At 38.0% G+C, this 24130-nt stretch overlaps 1 protein-coding gene across 1 annotated transcript; it reads left to right on the top strand.

Moving 5' to 3' along the window:
• The first annotated feature begins 5050 nt into the window (after window positions 1–5050).
• NME8 (NME/NM23 family member 8) lies at window positions 5051–22588 on the top strand. Its single transcript, XM_061997121.1, has 15 exons — window positions 5051–5083; window positions 5179–5236; window positions 6142–6248; window positions 7128–7199; window positions 7831–7947; window positions 8543–8618; window positions 10527–10603; window positions 12969–13061; window positions 15081–15235; window positions 17002–17180; window positions 18268–18412; window positions 19474–19581; window positions 20342–20493; window positions 21630–21774; window positions 22366–22588. Exons 1-15 carry the CDS (start codon window positions 5051–5053, stop codon window positions 22586–22588), a joined length of 1740 nt encoding a protein of 579 aa, XP_061853105.1.
• The last annotated feature ends 1542 nt before the right edge of the window (window positions 22589–24130 follow it).

Genomic DNA, 24130 nt, shown 5'->3' with positions numbered 1-24130 from the left:
GATGAAGCTGGAACACAAAAAGTTCCATTTAAACATAAGAAAAAATTATTTCACTGTGAGGATGAGGGAGCCCTGGCACAGGCTGCCCAGAGGGGTTGTGGAGGCTCCTTCCTTGGAGGTCTTCAAGACCTGCCTGGACATGTTCCTATGCGACCTGATCTAGGTGACCCTGCTTCTGCAGGGGGGTTGGACTAGATGATCTCTAAAGGTCTCTTCCAACCTCTACCATTCTATGAGTCTATGATTCTTTATATAATATAGTACTTAAAAACTCACCACATTGTATACACCCTGCTTGTGTAAAGGGACCTTTTTGGTGTACAATTTATTGTTAACTCTGAGAGCTTAATTCACAAAAGCATGTGTACCACGTGAGTGTAAACATGAAGCCTACCAACATGCTAAAAGGATGATCACATCTAAGCTGAGAGAAGAAATTAGAAAACAAAGATATTGAAATGTCTGAAATAGTCAGGTATTGGTCCATGTAAAACAAACTTGCCACAGCACTCTCATTCTTGCTATGCAGTAACTAAAGGCAGCAGAACTGATGAAAGAGGGTTTTCTTAACTGGAAAATCAACAGAGGTCAATTTGTCTTTCTACTCTTCTGTAATTTCCTGATTTGTTTCTTTATTGAGAATACATTCTTGTCTTCCTATTTGTCCTCCATAGTGGAAAAATCTTACCTCTCATGCTAATTCCACAGGGAGGTCAGCACTGGACACACACGTGGACTAGATGATTTTTGGAGGTCCTTTCCAATCCTTAAGATTCTGTGAAGAGCATGGAAGCTGAGCATCTTTGGCAGATTCTTCAAGAGATCCCCAACTGAAAGGTAATGGAGTCTCCTTCAGTGCTGTACTCCATTGCAGCTGAGAGCTAATTCCCTGAGTTTCGAGAGCATCTTGAAACAGTATTCAAATAATGAATAAAGTCTCAGATTGGTTTGAAAGTATTTTGAGGCAGGTCTGAATATATACCATAGGCAGAAGTTTACCATTTAAAGGATAAGAATGTCAGGTAACATATCTTTAGGTGCAGAAGCTTTCTTGCTGTGTCAACTCTTTGCTTAGCCCATCCACTGCTTAATTGATTTGATGCTTGTGTAACTCTTTCAGGATTTCTTTATGACATTTCACCAATGAGAAAAAGAGATGTTCTCTAATTATGCTTTTATGGGGTTTTAAAAGTAATAACAGCTGAATTTTGTGAAGGACTTATGGTGTCAGTAAGTGCCATACCCACAAAGCTGCTCTCAGAAGACACCTTTACACCTTTGAAATAGACATATGATTCACACATTGCTCAACAGAATTGCTGCAGGATGTTCCAGGCATCCCTGGCAATTCTGGCAACTATTGTGGCAGGGCAGTGGATAGTCAAAATATATCCACCTTCATTCTAAGACATAACAGGCTCATTTAATTGGTTCACTTACTTTATCTGTTGAAAATTACAGTGATGAACATCTCAGTTATTCAAGGATGACTGATGGATTCAATACAGAGAAATCTTGCAAGTAATACTAATCAATGAATCTAATGGATTGCAAATGATTCCATTTAATTTTCTATAACAGAGTGTTCAAAGTAATTACTTTTGACATGCATAAGCTTGAAATGTGAACATGTGTTTTACAGGATACTTGTTCTTAAAAGTATATTCATATTGACCTTGTATTATGAAATTACAACTGATTCCAGGATTTTTTTAGTGTTTTTTGGCAAGTTTATCCTTTTTGTTTGCAAGAGACAATGTTGTAGCAGCTATTTTTAAGTGTATACCTTTGACTTCTCTAATCATTTCAAAGAACACATTTGTGAAATGATGAATGATTTCACTGAAGCAGTAGTTTGTATTTCAACTCCAGCAAAGGACAAGGTGGAGGGAATGAAAGACAGCAGTCAGCAACAGGAGCAAGAACATGATGTAACAGAAAAATGTAGAAGAGTCAAGGCTGGTGAAGGTGACAATTAGGTTCCAAGACTAATCTTTCTTACATTTAAAGGCTATGGTTAAATTAGAATCATAGAATCATGGTATCACTTTGCTTGGAAAAGACCTTTAAGTTTAAATCCAACCACTAACCTCACACTGCCAAGCCCATCACTAAACCATATTTCTCAGCATCTATGCATCTTTAAATATCTCCAGGGATGGTGACTCCACCACTTTCCTGGGCAGCCCATTCCAATGCTTAAAAACCCTCTCAGTTATAAACTTCTTCCTAATCTCCAGTTTAAACCTTCCCTGGTGCAATTTGAGGCCATTTATTCTTGTCTTATTCATTACTGGCGAGAAGAGATGAGCCCTCACCTTGCTATCACTTCCTTTCAGGTAATTTGTAAAGAGTGGTCATGTCTCAGCCTTCTCTTCTCCAGGTTAAATAACCCCAGATCCCTCAGCCACTACTCATAATTCTGCCTACAGAGAGGGAAACAGAGGAGAAACAGTGCAGCAAATGGCACCATCTCCTCTGAGCACTGCTCTCCTCACCCTGCTCCCAATTCTCCTCTCTGAGGGCCTGCACCTCAGCTACCCAGCATCATGTCAGCCCCAGATCAGCAAAAAAGAGTCATGGGGAAAAAAAATGACCCTTGGAGATAGAGTAGGGAGTGGGATTGGGCAGGGTAACCGTCCAGGGAGGCAGTTGGGAGCTGTTGTGGGGTGACGGTTGGTTGACTGTGAGCTGGTTCCAGGCAGGCAGCTGGTCCAGGGAAGGAACAAGGTGTACAGGCAGGTGTGGGGCTCCATCTGCTTCTTGGTAGGCCCTCATCTCAGGAGTGATCAGACACTCAAACCATTGTTTGATGGCTTACTTGTCATGGAGACTGTGTGTTGAAACTTTGGGTTACACCTGGTTGTGTGAGCCTGTGTGTGTCCATGTATTTGTTCACTTATTCACATTTCTGTGTCTCTGTGTGTGTGCTGATGGAGAGGGCCTGTGCAGAGGAGCATGCACATGTATGATAGAGGTGTGTGCTCACACGTTTGAGTGCCTGCAGAAGGATGTGAGTCTTTGATGTGCTAATGGAAGCATGCAGGCAGGCATGTGTATGCAACTGAAGTGTGATGTGCCTCAACGAGTGCTTTCCATCCATGATTCTTTCATATTTTATCCAGTTTAATAGAACTAAAGAGCAGGAGCAGGCAGTCCATCAGAGTGCTACCTAGGAGACCTGATGTTATACACAAGTGTTGATACACAAGGAACTATGTGACAGTATGTACATACATACAGATGCATATCAAACTATTACAAGCAGTTGGATATTTTCACATGTATATGTGTAGGAAGTTTGTGTTATTTAACGTCTGTCTGCAAAGAATGTGCATATTTGAATGTCAGCTTGACAGTGTATTTGAGTGTGCACCCAAGTCTATGTGAATAGTCCAGGGAAATAGTTTTGATTAGTAAGAGGTGCAGCATTTGCACACACTCCATGAAGTGTGGATAGCAATATGCCTTGTATCAAGGTTAGAGCAGCATGTTGCCTGTGTCACAGATAAGGAAGAAAAAGTGTTTGTCTATTCATGTTTTATCTGTGTAACACTGACTGCGTTACTGAGAGAATGTGTTATGCAGAAATTCTGTTAAAAAGTGTAGCTATCACTCATATCTTCCCATGTCTTTCATACAGCTACTATGCCAGGTTAATGTGTACATTTGTATACTGGCATACAGTAGCATCTGAGAATGTGTGACTGCACGTTTTTAATTGGGGACCATGTATAGACTGATGGGGAAGTATAGCCCATTGTCATGTACATTTTGTAGATCTGATCCTGCAATGTACTGATTGCCATTACTCACTGACAGTAGGTAACAATGGAAGACACATTTCTTTTGTTGAAGATTTCCTGCTAGTGTGGCATATTCTCATCTGTCACTTTGCCATGGTTTCAGTATTTGGCATCAACCTTCCCAGTCTTCAGAGAACTGAAATTGATGGCATACTAATGACTCTGTCTCACTACTGGATTTAAATGATTTGAAGAAGGTCTTAATTTAACATTTAATTCCTTAATAATATTTTTATACAAAATGTGAACAAGAGGGCAGGAGTTCTCACATTTGCCACTATGTCTCAGTCTGTAATCTGAAGGGAGCAGCTCTCCTAGGAATGCCACAATAGTTCAAACTCTAGGTGTATTTACTGGTTCACTTGTTAGATATCAGTGTGAGCAGAGGTCACATTCACGGTAGCACTTTTATTTTCCCCCCAAGACAAAGACTACCATTCTAGCTAAGAACTTTAGAAACCTCCACTCCACCTTCTGATGCAGTGATAACCTTTATTTTTCAGTCAAACTCCATTTAAGTCAAACTTCATCCACTTATGTAACTTAACTGAGATCGTTTTCCTGCCCAGCTCATAGTTAATTATCTACTTAAAAAAAATAAGGGAGAGAGAAAAAAGTAGAAAGGATATTTTTATTAATGACAGAATGATGAATGCATCAGGATTCAGTCTGAGATTTAGCTATGGGATACGTGTAAGTTGTTGCTATGCACATGTCCCAGAAGAAAGGAAGCCTGATTTGATGCCAGTAGAATTGAAGCTCTTTAATGAATATTTTTCTGAAATGGTCTGCTGCTGCAGTAGCTGTCAACACATCCAAGGTCCCTGTAGTCATTCTGAGCAGATTACTTATAAGCTTGAAAAGTTATTGAGGCCAAAATTTTTGAAGACTCTGACAAATTAAGGACTTAAATTTTATTGTTTCCTGTGCCACGTGGGTTTTGCAAATAAGTTGTGTAGTGCTCCACAGAATTTTGGTGTATGGTGTTAACTGCCCTTGTTGTAGAATCTTCAGTTAATTTTTAAGGGAATCAAGAGGCAGCACTGTGTTGAAAAACATATAAATCATAGAATCGTAGAATGGTAGGGGTTGGAAGAGACCATGAGAGATTATCTAGTCCAACTCCCCTGCAGAAGCAGATTCACCTAGATCAGCTTGGAAAAATCAGTTCTGCATGTCATATTATTTTAAACAACTGCTAAATGTGTTTCATATTTTGATATGTTTCCTATAATCACAGAGAAATGGCAGGCAAGAAGAAAGAAATCCAGCTTCAGGTATAAATTCTAATTACTTAAAGAATCCCAGAGATTAATAGAAATGTTTTTTCTGCCTTTTTATGATGTCGAAATGTTGATTTGTTTTATTTCAGACTGTAATAACCAGTCAAAGCCAGTGGGATGAAATGGTGCTGACAAACGGTGTAGTAGGTACTGTCAACTATTTTCTGTTTAATCTTTCATGAAGACATGTACAGATTTTAATACTTTTACATCACATCATATTTAATAGATACTTGTCATAAATCCAGAAGACTGGCATCATAATATGTTTTAAAGAAAGGTTATATTAATATGTTTATAAATGTAAATATTGTTTATTAATATATAGTCTTCTACATACATAAGCACATGTTACAAATCATATTATCCTTTATTTTACACAAGGTTTTACACCAATGGCTAGGAAACACTTTTCCAAAATGGTATTCTGTATAGTAGAGGGTTGGGCATTTCTGTGGAAGTTTTTCCCTAAAATCTTGTACAGACTAAATTAATACTGTACAGTTGTACTCAGCAGATAATCAGTCAACACTCTTGAGAGTGCAGGTTCTGTGATGTGTATCATCCCCAGTCTTCAGTTTGTTCAGTCCAGAAACAATGTCTCCTAGGCCTCCTGGGAGTTGTATCAGGGTAGAAGGAACACATCTCTAATAGGATCATGTAAAGAGAGGAGCAGTAATGGGAAATAAATGATCTATATGAGCTCAGGGAAGTAGAAATCCTCTAGAATAAAGATCTAGATAAGAATGAAGACCAACAGTGGGAAAAGAAAATGAACAATTAAAAGGAAAAGACGTAAGAGACAAAAGTAGCTGTTTGGATTAATGATTTCAAATAGTAAAGTAGGTTGTTTACAGTAAAGATAATTGAAATAAACCAGAATGTATCCACTGAATATATTGATGTATTCGTGATGTATTCATTGACTAGAAGAGGACTGAAAGATACTTGTAAAAGTCTTCTCAGTACTTTTCCAACACACTCATTAATATGTTTCATTTCACAAGTTCCACAAGTCAGCTGCTTGTAATTCCAAACTATTAACATTTTAGTAATAGATGTGTATCAAGCTTGGTGTGGCCCTTGCAAAGCTGTGTTGAATTTATTCAGAAGACTGCAGAGTGAGCTGGGTGAAGACGATCTGTTGCATTTTGCAGTGGTAAGGATGTAAATTCCATATGGAACTTTTCTTTACATTTTATTTTAGATACATTTTTTTATCTGTCTGCTTATACAGAGCTTTCATTTTGCTGTCCTTGTATCAAGTCATCCTAATTTTGGCCTGATTGCCTCTTTTTTTCTATATTTCCACATAAGACTTTGTTCAGGGGCAGATTAGAAATGGTGATTAATATGGAAGGAGCTATAGTAGAAAGGGAGCTGATATCCCACAACTTTTATTTTCCTTAATAAGATTAGTGATGTCAGGAGGTTGGGACATCCCTTTTTTCTATTGTATCTAGCAACAGGACAAGGGGTAGAATGGAGGTTTTTTTGATGTTTAAACAGAATATTTTGTGTTCCAGCTTCATCACCATTTCAGTGCCTCCCAGATGCTGATCAAGTTCATCCTTTCTCATGTTACTAAAATCTTGCAATTGCTTAATCAAAGCATTTTTGCAGAAAATACATGCATTTTATTATACCCCAAAAACCAGGCAGTTATGTTTAGAGGTAATCTCAAATTCTTTCATATGGTTGACTGCACGTCAAAGAACTTAATACAGAGGATAATCTCTTCCATCAATACTGCATGGACTACTTCCTCATTTATGTATGTTACTATAACCTACATGGGAAAATAGTATTAAGATAAGGTGGTTTTCTGTGCTTAGCTGCTATAATGTGAAGGGAGGCCAATCCCACATTGCCAAACCAGTTCTTTCTTCACCACCAGCAAGTGCCATAAGGACAGCTAGTTATATTTAAGACTACAGTTTGAAGGTGTAACACCAAAGTGCAGCTTTCTTGAGGGCAAAAAGTTTTCTACCTGCACATATATACACACACATAAATAATCTTTTCCATCTGATTTCAGGCAGAGGCTGACAGTATTCCAACTCTGAAACCATTTAGGAACAACTGTGAACCCGTGTTTCTCTTTTGTGTTGTAAGTACATGGTATCAGTTTATTTCAGTGCACTGCCTACTTTGTCCTTGATTTTTCATTAGATTTGAAAGCAGTATGAATCTGTATAAATCATGTGTTTTCATTTTACAGTATGTAGGGTAATATCATCAGAAGTTGTTTACTTGGGGCTGTTTCCTGTGTCTAAATCTGTGGCTCTTGAGAACATTGTTCTCAAGGTCAAGGAAAGTCATCTTCCTCTACTCTGCAATCTCTTTAATCACCAGTAGTTAGCTTCACTATAGTGCTCCTGAATGTGATAGAGCATGCACTGGAATGTAAACATAAGGTAAACAAAAAATAGGATACTCCATGTTATAGCAATGAAGAGATAGTAAATTCCATGTTTGCATTTACTTCTGACTGTACTATTAATGGTGAGCCTAGAAATAAACACAGAAAAGTATATGGAGAAGGAAAGGAAGCAAGAAAAACAAGAAAGGTTCATTCTGAACTATTAGAAGCAGTAGTAGTTTTGGAATTCACTTCAATGGGCATGGGAAGTGGTTCTGTTGCTGGAAAAAGCAGCAAGATATAGCACATTCCACAATTCAAGTAAATGTGTAAACTAAGTGATGAGAACTCAGTGAGAGTCTTATTTTCTCTTTTACAGAATGGCAAAATCATTGCAACAGTGAAAGGTGCAAATGGTCCTCTTATAAGTAAGAAAATAACAGAGCTAGTGCAAGAAGAGAGGGAAATTGCAGCTGGAAAGAAAAAACGTGTCGAAGTACTCACAAAACAGATAATTCAATATAAATAAGTATTTTTATTACAGCTCCATGGTTTCTCTCAGTGCCTGTGACAGTAGTTTTGGTTATGTTTAATTGTCTGTGTTTTGTTCATAACAGGAAAGTGACGTATGAGGGTTGGTTTGGGGGATTTTTTGAGTCATTTCCATTGAATCATACTTTATAAAAACTTAAGAAATGTACAGCTTAGTCTATTAATGCAAGAAATGGAGAGCTGGGCAAAACGTCACTAGCATGTAAAAGGTTTAGTCATCTTTTTTCTTTGAGGACTATTTCATAGATAACTTAGTGCATTATATAAAACAAAGACATGGGAAATAGTCATGGCACACTGCTTGTTTTGAGTGATAATGGAGATGAAAGAGCTCCACTCAGACTGAATGGAAACTTTTAGCGAACTGTAGCTCCTTTAGGGAAAATCAGGCTAAACCAAGGTCTTTCTTAGAACTGCTTGCTTTCCCTGGTAGCAAAAACATCCTTACATGAAGATAAAAGTGTAGTAAAGGCCTGACAGTTGTGTTTGGTGACTTTAGCTTCACATTGATCATATACTTCTACTTGCAAATACCTTAGGTAGACGAACTTGTTTTCCTAGAAGATCTAGAAGATAAATCATCAGACGAGTCTATTGAGGAGACCGTACCTGAAGGTAAATGTATTTGATTTGTTTTAGAAACTTTAACAGAAAGAGAAAGATCAAACATCTTTTTAATTATTTTATTAGAAATAAGCTATATCCAGCACTAATAGACCTTTGTGTGACTGAGTTAATAATGCAAGAGTCTGTGATCGTAGATATCAAACTGAGGGGAAGCTTTCTTCTCTAAGGAATGAAGTTATCACAATGTCATGAACAGTATTTTCACTTCCACCCTGGCAATGCTCAGATTTCAGAATTTTCCTGTGTAAAACTAGCACCTAAAAGTCACTTCTACACAGTCCTTGTGTTAGGTATATACACTTTTGTTGAGGCCATGTTCGTTAACCCTTGGATGTTCTAGGGGAATACTAAAAAGGGCAACTTGAGAGGATAGAGAGAATCAATGTGTGAAGGAAAGGTATGCCTTGTATATCAGATTATTTTTAATTAACTCTTTCACCACATTAAAGAGCCAAAAACCAGACTTGCATAAGAGCATAAATCAACTATAGGAAGATGAGATTCCAAAAGGTTTGGAAAATGAGCACCATCCTGTTTGTGTGTCTCATTTCTATGATTTTTCTCAGCTTCCCATGAGCTAGGACCTACATCTTTCCTATTATTATTATTATCTGTAGCTATTGAAGCTTCCTACTGCTACATATGTGCACATTCGGGAACACTGAGATGGAATAAAGTTCTCCACCCTCATCTTGATGAAGCATGCCTGTGAGAAGGCACTAGATCACAGTCCTGGATTAAGTTATGTCCCTTCTCCTGATGTCATAGAATCATAGAATGGTAGGGGTTGGAAGGGACCTTTAGAGATCATCTAGTCCAACCCCACTGCAGAAGCAGGTCCACCTAGATCAGGTCACATAGGAACGTCCTCCTTCCTCTTCATGGCTACTTCATTGTACGGTTCAAGTGACGTATTCCTGACCTCAGCTTCATAAACCCTCTGAGACCTCATAGTCCAGTATTACAATTTCTTTAGCAGTTATATACAGACTTCACATTAATCCACAGAGCCTAAATGTGTGAACAAATCAGGGAACAGAGTTTTCAACTTGAGTTTAGTTTCAGGTTAGGTTTCAGAAGCCATAATATAATAACATTCTGTGGTAATATTTTCCTTACCATATGCAGGTACCTATGAGTGTTTTCTAGTACTGGAAATGAGTAGTAGTCTGGTGTTTCTGTTAGATCTACCATTAAGTCCTCCTCTAGTGTTGGGATCTGATTGAATTCTATTCTAAAACTTAACAGTAAACCTCAAATTCTGTGAAGGTGATGTATTTTGTATTCTCTTTTGATCACTTTCTGTCATTTTGTTGGGTTCAGTATGCAGTGGATGTTGTAACAGTATGTCTATACCAGGAACATCTCTTGTTTTAAACATTAGATTATGTTAGCAGGCATGTTACTTCAACAGAAACTTACCATAAATGACTTCAGCATCCACAGTGTTAAGGAAATCAACCTCTACTATTACAAGAAATGTATATTTTACTGTAAATCTCCAATATTCACACAGATAGTGAATTTTCCTTTGTAATATTCATTGCCTTTCATATTTCTGATCTTACACATACAAACCTCCTTAGACAAAGAATCCATCCTAAACTGCGGTTTTCCTGCCACACCTACTTGTATGTGAAACATTTCTCCATCATATAAGCCAAACCACCAGTGGTTCATCAGGAATGTAAATTCCAGTGATGGCCAAAGAGCCCTGAACTCCAAGATATGCTTCTAGTGCTGGAGTCACTAATTCCTTTGGATCATTGCTTTGCTATCTTAATATTAAAATGGAGAATTATTTAGAGAAACACATTTGTAAGTAATGGAAAATTTAGTTGTGTATTCCTTTTGATGAATGTCTTAATTGACATGTGATTTTTTTCCTTTTTTCAGAAGTAGTCAGATACTCTGTTGGAATAATAAAACCTGATGACGTCTTAGAGGGACGCGTAGAGGAAATTAAACAAAAGGTAGACAGGATCTGAAAAGATTCTTTTACCCTGTTTAGTTAAGAGACATAGTAGCAAGATGTAAGATTAAGTAGATCCTAATCTATGCCAGGCTTTAGAACAAGATCTGTTCATAGAATCATGGAATCATAGAATGGTAGGGTTGGAAGAGACCTTTAGAGATCATCTAGTTCAACCTCCTGCAGAAGCAGGGTCACCTAGATCAGGTCACACAGGAACATGTCCAGGAGGGTCTTGAAGACCTCCAAGGAAGGAGCCTCCACACCCTCCCTGGGCAGCCTGTGCCAGGGCTCCCTCACCTCAACAGGGAAATAGTTTCTCCTTATGTTTAAGTGGAACTTTTTGTGTTCCAGCTTCATCCCATTACCCCTTGTCCTGGTGCTAGATACAATAGAAAACAGGGATACCCCAGCCTCCTGACATCCACCTTTTAGATGTATTTAAATATTAATGAGATGCCCCCTCAGTCTCCTCCAGACTAAACAGCCCCAGTTCCTGCAGCCTTTTCTCGTATTAAAGATGTTCCAGTCTATTCCATCTTGGTGGCCCTGTGCTGGACTCTCTCCAGCACTTCCCTGTCCCTCTTGAGCTGAGGAGCCCACAACTGGACACAGGACTCCAGATGAGGCCTCATCAAGGCAGAGTAGAGAGGGAGCAGAACCTCCCTTGACCTGCTGGCCACACTCTTCTTGATGCATCCCAGGCTGCCATTGGCTTCTTGGCCACGAGGGCACATTGCTGGCTCATGGTCAGTTTATTATCAACCAGCACTCCCAGGTCTCTCTCTGCAGAGCTGCTCTCCAGCAGGTCAATCCCCAACCTGTACTGGTGCATAAGGTTGTTCCTTCCCAGATGCTGTTAATGCTTTTATGATAAGGATGATCAAAGCAAGATAATTTTGACCTGAAATAACATGGCATTTGGAATGATACTATTGCTTCAATATTTTATGTCACTAGATGAGATGGATGTTAATTCATACCGTGCCAGTCAAGGACAGGTGAAATCTACAGACAGAAAAGTGTCCTTTTTTTTCCCCCTTATATTGCAATAGAAGTGAGAAGTAGATATTGTGGTGCTGAAGTTAATACTTTGCACTGCATCTTAAAGAATTGTAGACATAAATCAACTAACCAGTTCCTTATGGAAGAGACCATGTGTGCAGACACAGATGACAATATACATGAATTGATGGTGAGGCTGATGCATGTGCACTAGTAATTGTGCACTAATATATGTCAGTAGTACAATATTTGTTCCTGCAGTTAAAAATGTGCTTCCAGCGTGCAAGGAGCCATCCAAGGACTCAGTATTTGTTTAAATCATCACATAGGGAAAGAAAAGTCTTTTGCCTTCCAGAATATGGTACTATAGTAACTCTCATTTCAATTACAGGATTTTCTCACTGTTTCTGTTACCAAATAAAAAGACTCATAACAATATATGTCAAGATAAAATTACTTTAATTTTAAAAGAGTTAATACAGGGCCAGTGACCTTTGCAGGAAAGAAAAATCAAAGTGTGGTAGAGGTTGTTTCTGCAACTACTCTACCTTGGCCAGAGAAAAAGAAGCTTAGTAAAGGCAAAAATAAGCAAGCAGTGCTTAAAAGCAATTTAACTGGAGCTGAGCAGCTGCTAGTTGGCTCTGTCTCTGCACTACCTCATGAGGTGTGTACCCACACTGTTTCCACACTCAGCTTTGTCGAGGCAATTCCAAAACACCCAGCAGCATTGTAGGGGCTTTTAAAAGGCAGAGTGCAGATTAATGTGTAAGATCAGTATTGGGGCTGGGTAGTGCTCTTGTTGTTTAAATATCAGCATATCGTAGAAGCCTCATACCAGTGGAGTATGGATTTTGCTATAGGTCATGTAAGTGTGCATCTCTTAAACGTGCTTGAATTTAGTGCAGTAATGTAACTTAAAACAGATAATCATAAAATAGTTCAGCCTAATACAACAATTGTTGACAAATCAACATTTATATGACTACTGTGATTATAACATAGTTTATAATAACATTTTTAGAAGCACTTGCATGTTAATCACAAGGTTTAAAACAAGCTGATTTCATTTTGAATGAAAGGGTTTAGTAACTACTGAATGAATACATGCATTAAACTGCACTACATGTTTCCCAAGCATTACCTTGAGAATTAGTGAGCATTTTAATCTTGAACTTAGTGAAGTTCTTCCAAAAGCTGGAACTTCAATTTAGGCAAATGTAGTTATTATGCTTGGAATATTTCAGAGAATTTTAAACTTAAGATAGCTTCCAAAAATTGATCAGTCTTTAGATTTAGAAGAACATAAGATTTGGCATTTATCCATTTTCAAATGCAGCTGAGTAACATCTGAATAATTGCAGATTAGAGATGCAGGATTTACCATCGAGGTGGCAGAAGAGAAAATGCTAACTGAAGAGCAAATCAGAGTGTTCTATGCCCAGAATAAAGAACAGGTAAAAACAGACTAAAAGCCTAAACAAAAGGAGAAGGTAAAATGTATAAATTGTAGTTATATGTGTTTGCAAATCTGTCTCATAAATTTCTAGTACATTGAAGAAGTGAATCAATGTAGATTTAGTACATAGTAAAAATGATATTATAATAGAATCATACCATGGGATGGTTTCTGTTGGAAGTGACATCAAAGATCATCTTGATCCAACTCTCCTGCCATGGGCAGGGACACCTTCCACTAGACCAGGCTGCTCAAAGCCTCGTCCAACCTGGCCTTGAAGATTTCAAGTGATGGGATATCCACAACCTCTCTGAGCAACCTGTTCCCGTTCCATAAAGCAGAGGAACCAATGGAAGGGATTAATGAAAGGGTCAGTGTAAGTAAAAGAAGCAGCTGGGAAAGTGTTCTTGTGGCATTCCAAACAAGTGAGAGTGAGATAAGCTACTCCTACTGAAGTCAGAGGGAAAAAAGAACTCTGATAGTCATCACCAGACGGCTTCTAGACTATGATTTAGAAAAGTAACAGAGTTTGTAAGAAATCACAAAGAGCTTGATTTTAGCAGAACTGGGATTCTAGTTTAGATAGAGGCAGTTTTAAAATACAGGTAAAATTACCTTCATGGGAACAGCAGCCAAATTTGAGATTAGTTAGGCGTAGAGGGAGACATGGAAGGAACAGACAAAAAAACATGCAAAGTTTGCTGTGTGGCAGCACTACTACAGCAGGGCAGATCCCAGCCAACATTAGGGCTGGGAGAATAACAAAACTACCATCAAGCATAGAAGCGATCCAGAGGGCCCTATGCATATTGAGAAGCTAATTTACCATTCTTTAAGTGTTTTTTTAAGTTGAAAAATAATTACATTAAAGTTATGATCTAGAACATAGACTCCTTTGCTCTCACTGGGCAAAATCATTCTTGATTTAATACTCTGCAAGCTTTCTGAAGGTCCGGAGGCTGCCTAGTATAACTGAACTGATACTCAAGGCAATAGACCTTCAGATATAACTAGCAGCAGAAACTGTTCCTTTTTAATGATGAAGCTGGGTGATCCAGGACACTAACAGCCACATCTGTTTCTTCTAACATGGGCAAGTGTATCTTTGAAGTCACAACAGAACAAATACCCCCTTTATGCATTGTACTAAATGTTTTTGTGCTTGCATTCATTCTGTCTCTTCTGAATTTGTTGAAATTGTGAAGTGGGATAAGTGTATGCATAGATATGAAGATAATTGAAAGAGAAAAGCATTGTATTCAAAACATAGATGTGATTATTTCATCCTCCTATTATTAAAGGAAAAAATGTATCATACATAACCAGATGAAGGTGACTGGCAAAGAAAAGATTTAGATAAATATTTAAAAGGTAAGAAAAAAAAGGAGGAAATTCACAATATTGAAGAAAAAGGTGACATGCAAGGAAAAAACACAGCAGCTTCAAAAGTTATTTGATTTAAAGGTACTTTTACAGGATTGAAGGCTGAAGCTGAAGGAGTGAAAAGAATATAGTAAAGAGATTGAAGGAAAAGCCTCCAAACATCTTGCAAATATCTCTGTTCTGTATTTACAGCCAGCTAGATGACTTTTTAGTTTAAAAGTTTATGCATGGAACAGTGTTGCCATTTATTATGTCACACAGCATGTGCTACTGCAAGTGTGGCATTTGATCCCATCAACTTTCTAGATAATTTTCTTCACCTTTACCCTTTGCATTTTAACCTGGAAGAACACGAGGTACTTGCATCATGTAGATTTATTACTTTATTACTTTCAATCAAAGTAATTTTTCAATTACTTTATTATTTATTACTTTCAATTAATTTTGCTTTTGATTCTTTTTTTATTCCCAGATGATTGATCAGAAACTTTCCCAAACAATTTGCCAGGGTTTGGGGTGATGTATGTGGATGCCATGGTAGAACAGGAATTATGAGTTAAGGATGCTAGTCTCACTTCTGATTATAAATTCAGAGTTCTTGGAATTTCTAATGGGCAAAAATACAATTTTTTAGGCTGGTTTTGATGACTTTGTTCAATTCATGATGAGTGGACCATGCCACGTTCTGGTAATCACTAAAAAAGAAGCAACTGATTCTATTCCTCACTGGAAAGAGCTACGTAAATTGAGTGAGAGTATGTCTGATGAGCTGGAGGCTAAGCCAGACAAGTAAGTACCAGTGAAACCATGTAGAGGTGATTCAGTTACAGTATTCAGAGCAAACCATAAACCAGGGTGCATTCATACAGATGCCATGTGCCCATGTGCATCCTTCACAGGACCACCACTAGAGAATAAATCACAGTTCCTGTAGGAACACCAAAACTCCACACTTGCTAGGTAAAGACAACAAGCAAAGCACACTGATCTCTTGCTGTTTCTGAACTACCCTATAAAAGGTTGCCAGACCAACAGGAGCAGTGCTCACAGTTCAAAGCTGATGTAGTCAGTCCCATTCCACATCATACTAGTTCACCCAGATAAAATGACTGACAGTGTTGACCCTTGAGGATTTACTCCTATGGGTGCTGGCAAGTAGCAGATGTGGCCCAGGGGAGACTAGGGGACACTTGAAATATGCTGTACTCCCTGGGAGCTCTCTGTAAAAAACAGAAAATAAGGGGGAGGGTTTGGGGTTTTGCTCCCTGTCCTTCCAATCGTGGTATCTTGAAATGTCTGTGTTTCTCCTATGACAAGTAGATGTAGAGAATTTTAAAAAGGAAGATAGCTGTATACACAGCATCAGACAGTAAAGAAGGCATTCCCAAAAATTCCAATGTTGCATCAAGTTTTATATTTAGACAAGAGATTTGCTTAAAGCAACAGGAGTTTAAGTACTTTGTTCCAAAAAAAGAAGTTGTCACAGAATCACAGAATCTTAAGGGTTGGAAGGGATCTTGAAAGATCATCCAGTGCAACCCTCCTGCCAGAGCAGGACCACTTAGAGTAGGTCAAACAGGAACTTGTCCAGGTGGAGTCTGAATGTCTCCAGAGGAGGAGATTCAACAACCCATCTGGGCAGCCTGTTCTAGTGCTCCCTCACCTCAACAGTGAAGAAATTCTTCCTTGTATTTCTTTGGAATCTCTTGTGTTCCACTTTATACCCATTACCCCTTGCCCTAGCATTGGCCATCACTGAGAACAGCCTGGTTGCATCCTCCTGACACCCACCCTTTACATATTTGCAAGCATTAATGAGGTGACCTCCTCAGTCTCCTTTTCCAAGCTCAAGAACCCCAGCTCCCTCAGCCTTTTATTATAAGGGAGATGCTCCACTCCATCACCTTTGTGCCCCTGTGCTGAGCTCTCTCCAGCAGCTCCCTGTCCTTCTGGAACTGAGGGGCCCAGAACTGGACACAATATTCCAGATGTGGTCTCACGAGGGTAGGGTAGAGGGGAAAGGAGAACTTCTCTTAACCTGTTAACCACAGCCCTTCTCTTGTTGATGTCTGTTGTATCCCTTTCTGCATTAATTTAATACAATTGGGGAATATTGCATTTTTTCTAAGTATTTTGTATTTACAAAGTTAGCATCTCAGAAAAACTGGTAAGTATCAATGAGAAGTAACTCTGTAAAAGACAATTTTGTAGTGTTATCATTTTTGTGTTCAGATGATACATGAATTAAGCACAATTCTTTTATTGATCATTCATTATGCACTGTATACTTGTCAGTAGTAATTCGGTCTAGTGAAACAGAAAGGCTATTTTGAATAAGCCAGAGGGAATGCAGAAAAGCTGCATGGCTGAGATTTCTCTTTCATAGCACAAGGCAAATTTTGAGAAGATTGATAATTCTCAGAAACATTACTCTAAAAACTTAGTTTGTCATTCTAATGTTTCACTAAACTTTAAGAAAGTACATCTTCAAGGAGTCAAATGTGAACACAATACATGCAATGACTTCAATACTACATTATTTTGTGTCTCGCTAGGTTGGAAGGAATTGTGAAAACTGAGAGTATATTAAATATATGTGATGTGCAAGACAGTGTAGAAGATGCCAGCAGACAACTTGCTTTCTTTTTCCCAAATTTTGATATAAACTCAAAAGACCAAAGAGTTGAAAGGACTTTGGCCTTAATTAGACCTTCACTCTTAAAGGAAAGGCGAAGTAAGTGTTAATAACTACAATTTCTGCCTAGGGTATATAAAAAAATCTCATATTTTGACTTTTAAAACCTATAGTAACTAAACATGCCTCAGTTGCATTCTCTCCTCAGCACTAAGTCAACAGTTGTCTTTGTCAGAAGTTATAGACAATGGTTTTGATATATTGAGAACATGTTACTGCTATTTTCTTCCATTGATTGGTTGATTCAAAAACTTGTTTAGAACTTATATTTTAATGGAATGTTTCTAGAAGGGCTCTCAGAGAAGTTAGCATTTTCAAAATACAGTATGGGTGATCATAGTTCCCAGCACAATAAAGTAACTGATGTCATTCTTGAACGGCAGGTCCGAGGCAGATCAATGGTAGATGAAAGAGATGTGACCTAGGATGGTCTATGCTGCATAAGGCAGGGCTGCACAAGAGCAGGCCTATACAGACAACCTTGTCACATCTTTAAAAAAAGAAGTGATTATATCCTATTAGCATCAAGCTCCATCCATACAAGTTTACTTTTCTTCTCAGGTGTATATTTGCATGTCTTCCTAGATTCTAAATAACTCTCTAACTGGAGAACCTTTGTACTTGAAATAACCCATACACAGAGACCTGTAAGGCTATCAATTTGACCACTCCTTTTGTATTTACCTTCTTATTTGTTATCTAACATGTTGCTTAGAGCAGCAGTTTTGCAGCCCATGTGTAGGTAATTACAGCATCATTTTGATGTGTGCCAAATACTGCTTTACTTCTGCATGTGGTCTTGTAAGACAAATAAACTACTATCCACATATTCAAAAATCTTTAGACTTTCTTTTTATGATGGTAACACATCATATTTCTCCATCATGAACTCCTACAGAGCTTTCCTGAGAGAAAGTTTGAGAGGTGAGTATAAGCTTTCTGAGTGTCCATACAACTACTGAAGCCCTTCAGCAGTTGCTTTAAATTAGTTTTCTGTTCTTCAGTTAGGAAATCAATTCACCTGTAAAAATGCAACATTATGATTGGAAAATCCCTGCATTTGCTTTGCAAGTGTGAAAATTAACAAATGGATAGCAATTTAGCATTACTTCAATATATTCAACAGATTCTATCATACAAAGAATAAAGGATGATGGCTTCCAAATAGCAATGCAGAAAGAAATAATCCTGTCTGAAGAGCAAACACGTGAATTTTACAAGGAGCATGAAAATGAAGACTACTTCCCAGTCCTTCTAGAACAAATGACCAGGTAAGTTGAATGAAAAATGAGAATGTAGATCTATAAACAAGACTGAAATCTTCAGAATGAACAATCAGCCTGAATAACACATTGCTACAAGACAACCATGTATCTCAGAGAGTTTAACAAAACTCAAAACAGGACCAGAAAACTGAAGATAATGATAAAATTCTCAAGTACAATAGATAAATAGGTTAGGTTTTTAAAAATTAAATAAAGAGATGGAGAGTAGCTAGTGTGTTGTCAGAGTCAGCTGCCACTTGTATTGATTTGTGTGAAACTTGCTGAGCTCTGCTCTGGAAGGCTGCATTGAATCAGTTTGTAGCAGAGCCCTGAACCTTTCATTCAGGCTGTGTGCTGGATGCCTTGGGGAGGAAAATAAACGATGGCTGGATATTGCCTTCATATCATAGAATCATAGAATGGTAGGGGCTGGAAGGGACCTTTACAGATCATCCAGTCCAACCCCCCTGCAGAAGCAGGGTCACCTAGATCAGGTCACACAGGAACATGTCCAGGTGGGTCTTGAAGACCTCCAAGGAAGGAGCCTCCACACCCTCCCTGGGCAGCCTGTGCCAGGGCTCCCTCACCTCACAGTGAAATAGTTTTTTGTTATGTTTAAGTGGAACTTTTTGTGTTCCAGCTTCATCCCATTGCCCCTTGTCCTGTTGCTATCTACTATAGAAAAAAGGGATGTCCCAACCTCCTGACACCCACCCTTTAGATACGCATACATGTTAATAAGATCCCCCCTCAATCTCCTCTTATGAAACTGGGATATGGCTGGGACAAAAAGTTAGGAGCTGATCATCATTTTTACATGTGATAATAAAGACACAGCCCAATTCTACAATATTCTTGCTGTTATGGTAACATTCAGTAACTTTGAAACTTAAATTAATAAAAGGTCTCATAAGGTTTTATGACTGTAGCTGTTTAGACAGAGGTCATTTTTATAATCCTCCAATACTAGGGCTCGTTTTCCTAGCCTGGGCTATGTATAATCAAATTACTTGTACAAATTACAGACAGCTCATGTTTTTTTTCATACTGGTTTTCCCATTTTACAGTGGCCCAACGCTCATACTTGCTCTAACTCGAGAAAATGCTGTAGAACACTGGAGACAGCTACTAGGGCCAAAGGTTGTTGAAGAGGCTAAAAAGGAAAATCCAAACAGGTAATACACAAAATACTAAACCATCATTCACAGTTTCAAAGTTACTTTCACATTCCTCCTCTAGATGAGTAACACATTCTAAACTGGTGTAACTATAGTGCCATCATCTGGAAGCTGATATATATTTCTGCAGTCTATTAAACTTGTCTTGGAAGCCAAGGATTGTATTACACATAGGAACTATAGTGTTTTATTGAGAAATTATAGCTGCTAAACGTAACAAAAGACTGAGTCTTAAAAAGGGCATTGAATTAAAAGATCTCTCGAGTCAGAGAAAACAAATATTGGCACTACTTTCTTTTTCTTGAAACAGCACCAATGTTTTTTAGAAGAGATGCTTATTTTCTCAGCTTAACAAAAGCTTTGCATCAGTAGAATGTTTTGTTTGTGACTAAGCTTCTCCTAGTCATTTTATAAATTATTATCTTAGTTTTACCTGTTTATATTGTTTTAAGAAATTGCCAAGGTATCATCTTACCTGTTGTTAACAGAAACTCTGTTTCATTAAGAAAGAACTGCTGTTATCTTAAAAATATAACAGGATGAGAGCTGGGAGAGAAGGTGTTTGCATTTCAGACGGTTAATTAAAATGTTGATTGCTCTTTTTGTACCCAATGAAGGCTTTCGATTCCTATAGAGAGATCATCAAGCACTTAAGTCACCAAAACAACATTAATTTGTATTCATTAGGTTAAGGCTAATAATTAAAGCTCAAAGTGGCTATTTCCTTAAGCAGCTTCACTCTTTTAATGACCCTTAGTTTACGTGCACAATATGCAATCAACGACATAACGATCAATCAGCTGCATGGTAGTTCTACACCTGTTGATGCTCAGAAGGAATTAGAGTTCTTCTTCCCTCGGGAGCACACTCTGGCATTAATCAAACCTGCTGCTGCTAAGATGCATAAAGGTAAGTGATCTAAAAAGCATGGGCCATGTCTACTGATGCAATTTCTACAATATATTAACAATATGCATATTGCAGTCAATCACGTCAGATGTGTTCTTTTCATTCTCTGAAACATTCTTCTGTGCAGCGAAATGCCTTTAGAGATCTTGTATCATTCATATTAGAGTCTCAAATGTGACATTTTGTTTACTTAAGCTGCCTCTAGCTTTCTGCATAAGAATGGTAGTAAATTGAAGTGAGAGAGTTCTTAACTAAGTTAAAACTGTTTAAACACTGGGTACTTGTGCAATGTGGCTGCCCAGTATGTTTTTAATTCAAAGGAGAGGGAGGCTTTCTAAATCTATGCTATTTATTTAAGACAGGTATTTCTACTGACTCAAAAAGGGTCATAGCTCAATTAGATGCATTTCATAGAATCATAGAATGGTAGGGGTTGGAAGGGATTTCCAGAGATCATCTAGTCCAACCTCCCTGCAGAAGCAGGTTCATCTACATCAGGTCGCATAGAAACATGTCCAGGCAGATCTAGAAACTTGCCATTAGACAAAGGGAATGATGAGGAAAGATCAAAGTAAAAACAACAATATGTACAATTTAGAATCTCACCTTAAAGGTTTTTAATGCCTTTTTTTTTTAAACCCTATATCCCAACTCTCTACTTGGCATTCTTCTGTCCTAACAATTTCAGTACCCTCTCTAATGTTGATTCATCATTGGCTTTTGTGAGCCTTTCTGCCTCTCTTGTAACAATCCAGATGGATTTTAGCAGGCCAGCTGGCGTGTGACAGAGCATCACAACTACAGCCCACGTTCTGTTCAATGTGAGAAACAGCAGCGAATGCTGCTGGTATAGTTTGTAACAGCCTGGGTTTGTCACCTGGATAGAGATGAATCAGTGCAATGATAATGGTTTCTGTCTATTTTAGAGGACTGTTGATGTGTTTGTGACACTGTCCATGATTGTTTGATACTATAGGTAGAATTTCAGGCATTGGTGACTTTATTTCAAAAAAGGGCATCTAGTATTTTGTGGAACTTCTAAATAGTGGGTGCATTTTTGCATCTAAACTCCTTTCTTCTTTTTTTTTAATCTTAACTGTTTTGATCAAGAATCAATTTGCTTGTTTTTCTCCTAGATGACATCATGCAAAGAGTTAAAGAGGCTGGATTTACCATCTCAAAGATTAAAGAACAAGCTTTAACTCGTGAAATGGCTACACAGTTTTACAAGGATCACGAAGGAAAAGCCTTTTTTGAACAGTTAGTGACTTGTATGACTGAGTAAGTGTCTCATTATACTATACTGAGGTATGCAAGTATACATAATACTTTGAATTTAGAGTGCCAACAAAACAGAACATACCCAAAGCAAGGTAAGGATTTTGCACTCTGTCACTCTTTGTGGCCAGTTTAACGGCTTCTAGCAGAGAGAGCTCTTCCTCTAAAAAGGAAGGTTTCAAAACCTTTCCAGAGTTATGGATAGTGACTGTTATTTTGGACTATTTTTTCTAAAAAGAACTAATTTCTGATGGAATCTTTGTCCTTCCCATGTAGGACAAGTATGTTCCTCACAATATTGGTAGTTAAAGCTATTGATAAAACACTATGTTGTTTAGCTTCGAAAATTGTTGGATAAGAATCTTTTTAGAACAAAAAGTCCAGATCCAGATAGCCAATCATCACCATCTTTTTTGCTTTCAAATACAGGATATTGTCTTAAACAAAACACTCACAAATAGTCTTGTAAAATGTAAACAGATTAACAAAATTCAGATAGCATAATGATTATCATAACCTTTCACAACACTTCTGCAGTCAAAGCTAAGTCTGCACCTCAGGAGAGAGTAAGAGATTTCTGATTTGATTTTACAGGGGCCCATCCGTGATAATGGTCTTATCAAAGGAAAATGCTGTGGAAGAGTGGAGGCAACTAATGGGTCCAACCGATCCAGAAGTGGCAAAAGAGACCTCTCCTGAATCAATTCGAGCTCAGTTTGCCCAAGATATTTTGTCTAATGCTGTTCATGGATCATCTACTATAGAACATGCACTGAAAAGCATCGAGTATGCGTTTGGGGAGCTTGATATAGATTGAACAATTAAAATGCAGTCTCTGAAAATTGATATTCATGTCATTAGATGCATGTCTACCCAATCAGCTGTGTTTAAGACTATATACACCTGTATTTTCGGTTATATTCCATATATTTTTTATCAGCCAGTTTTTTTTGTCAGCTCTGCTGTATTACAAAGTGTATGGATGTACCAATATCTTCTGGAAGCTTGATGTTAGTAATGATATTTTTACATATGCCCATTAGATATTCTTTCTTTTATCACTTCGACAGATTTGTGCCTTTCCAATAGTTCCAGGAGTCTAAGGTGTATCATAGATAAGTACTTTTAAAAAACTCCTAAACACAACCAAGTGAAGGAAGGTCACTAAAGCACTATTAATGACACATCCACTGTGATGAGCATGGAGTCCCTCAGTTTAGACATCCAAGCAGAATTTGGTAGCCATGTCCATCAACAATTCCAGATAAAGCAAGTAATGAACCAAGTCCAGGATTTGTTCAAGGGTGCAGTCACAAACACCAGACAAGTATTCCTGCAGCACAGCTCAAGCAAATGTTAAGCCCAAGTGTGAGCTTAAATGGGGCTCCTGGGCTTGTTGGCATCCCAGGTGAGGCTATTAAGGGCTATTGGTTCCCTCAGCACCTTGAAAAACATTTGCATTGTTTATTTATCCTTTCCTCAAATGCCTTCTAATGATTCTTTTCACAGGTAGGATAAAAAATTAGAAGATCCTTTCTAGTCCATTTACTCAATTCAAATATATCTGATGAAGCAAAATATAAAGTCAGCTATATTACATAACAGCTATTCTTGACATACACCTCCTTGCCAAACTAGTGGATTTGTATCCTGTCTCAGTCTAACTTGGCTGGCCTTCATGAAGAACACAAATGTTCTTCTGTAGCTGATATATTCTCACTTAGGCTATCCAAGTCTGTTGAAGGTTGAAATACTAAAGACTGGCTCTCAAATAAAGCAATTTCTTTTCAGTATGGATTATAAGCATGAAGCCCAGAAAGAATGAAGTCTTTCTCATAGTTGCTTTATTGTTCTTATTGTATTTAATGCAACTAGCTGTTTTAAAAAGCTTCCTGACAAATATTTCTGTTGTGATGGGGCATTTGTTATTACAGACATTCCTCTAGCAGAAGTTGGACTGAGCATTCTGCTGGTGACCCATTTTCACCTACAGCTCCTTTACTGCCATAAACCCAACTTGAGGCTAGCTAGCCTGGAGGAAGTTGTGATTAATGTAGAATTTATATGTCACCTTAGTGAGGTGAGTTCTGAGAAGCATACTTCAGAATTGCTGTATGTTCTTTGGCTTGATTTTCACTTCAAAAATCCATTAAAACTGTTCTTCCTGGCATTATTTGAGTACTCTTGGTGTTTTGGGTGCTGGCACGCTGTACTTTAAACCAAGAAACCATCTCAGAAAAGGCCTGAGTAGGGTAATTTCAGATATATCAATTCATCTCTTTTCCCAAGATCTTTGCTAGAGTTAATGGCCTCTCTACCAGTGGAGCAAGTACAATGCTGAAAGTTTAGATGGGGTTAT

Source organism: Colius striatus, chromosome 5, assembly GCF_028858725.1.
Source record: "Colius striatus isolate bColStr4 chromosome 5, bColStr4.1.hap1, whole genome shotgun sequence".
Classification (NCBI taxonomy): domain Eukaryota; kingdom Metazoa; phylum Chordata; class Aves; order Coliiformes; family Coliidae; genus Colius; species Colius striatus.
Note: the sequence above shows the minus strand (reverse complement) of the source record. Positions and strands in the feature narration are given on the sequence as shown.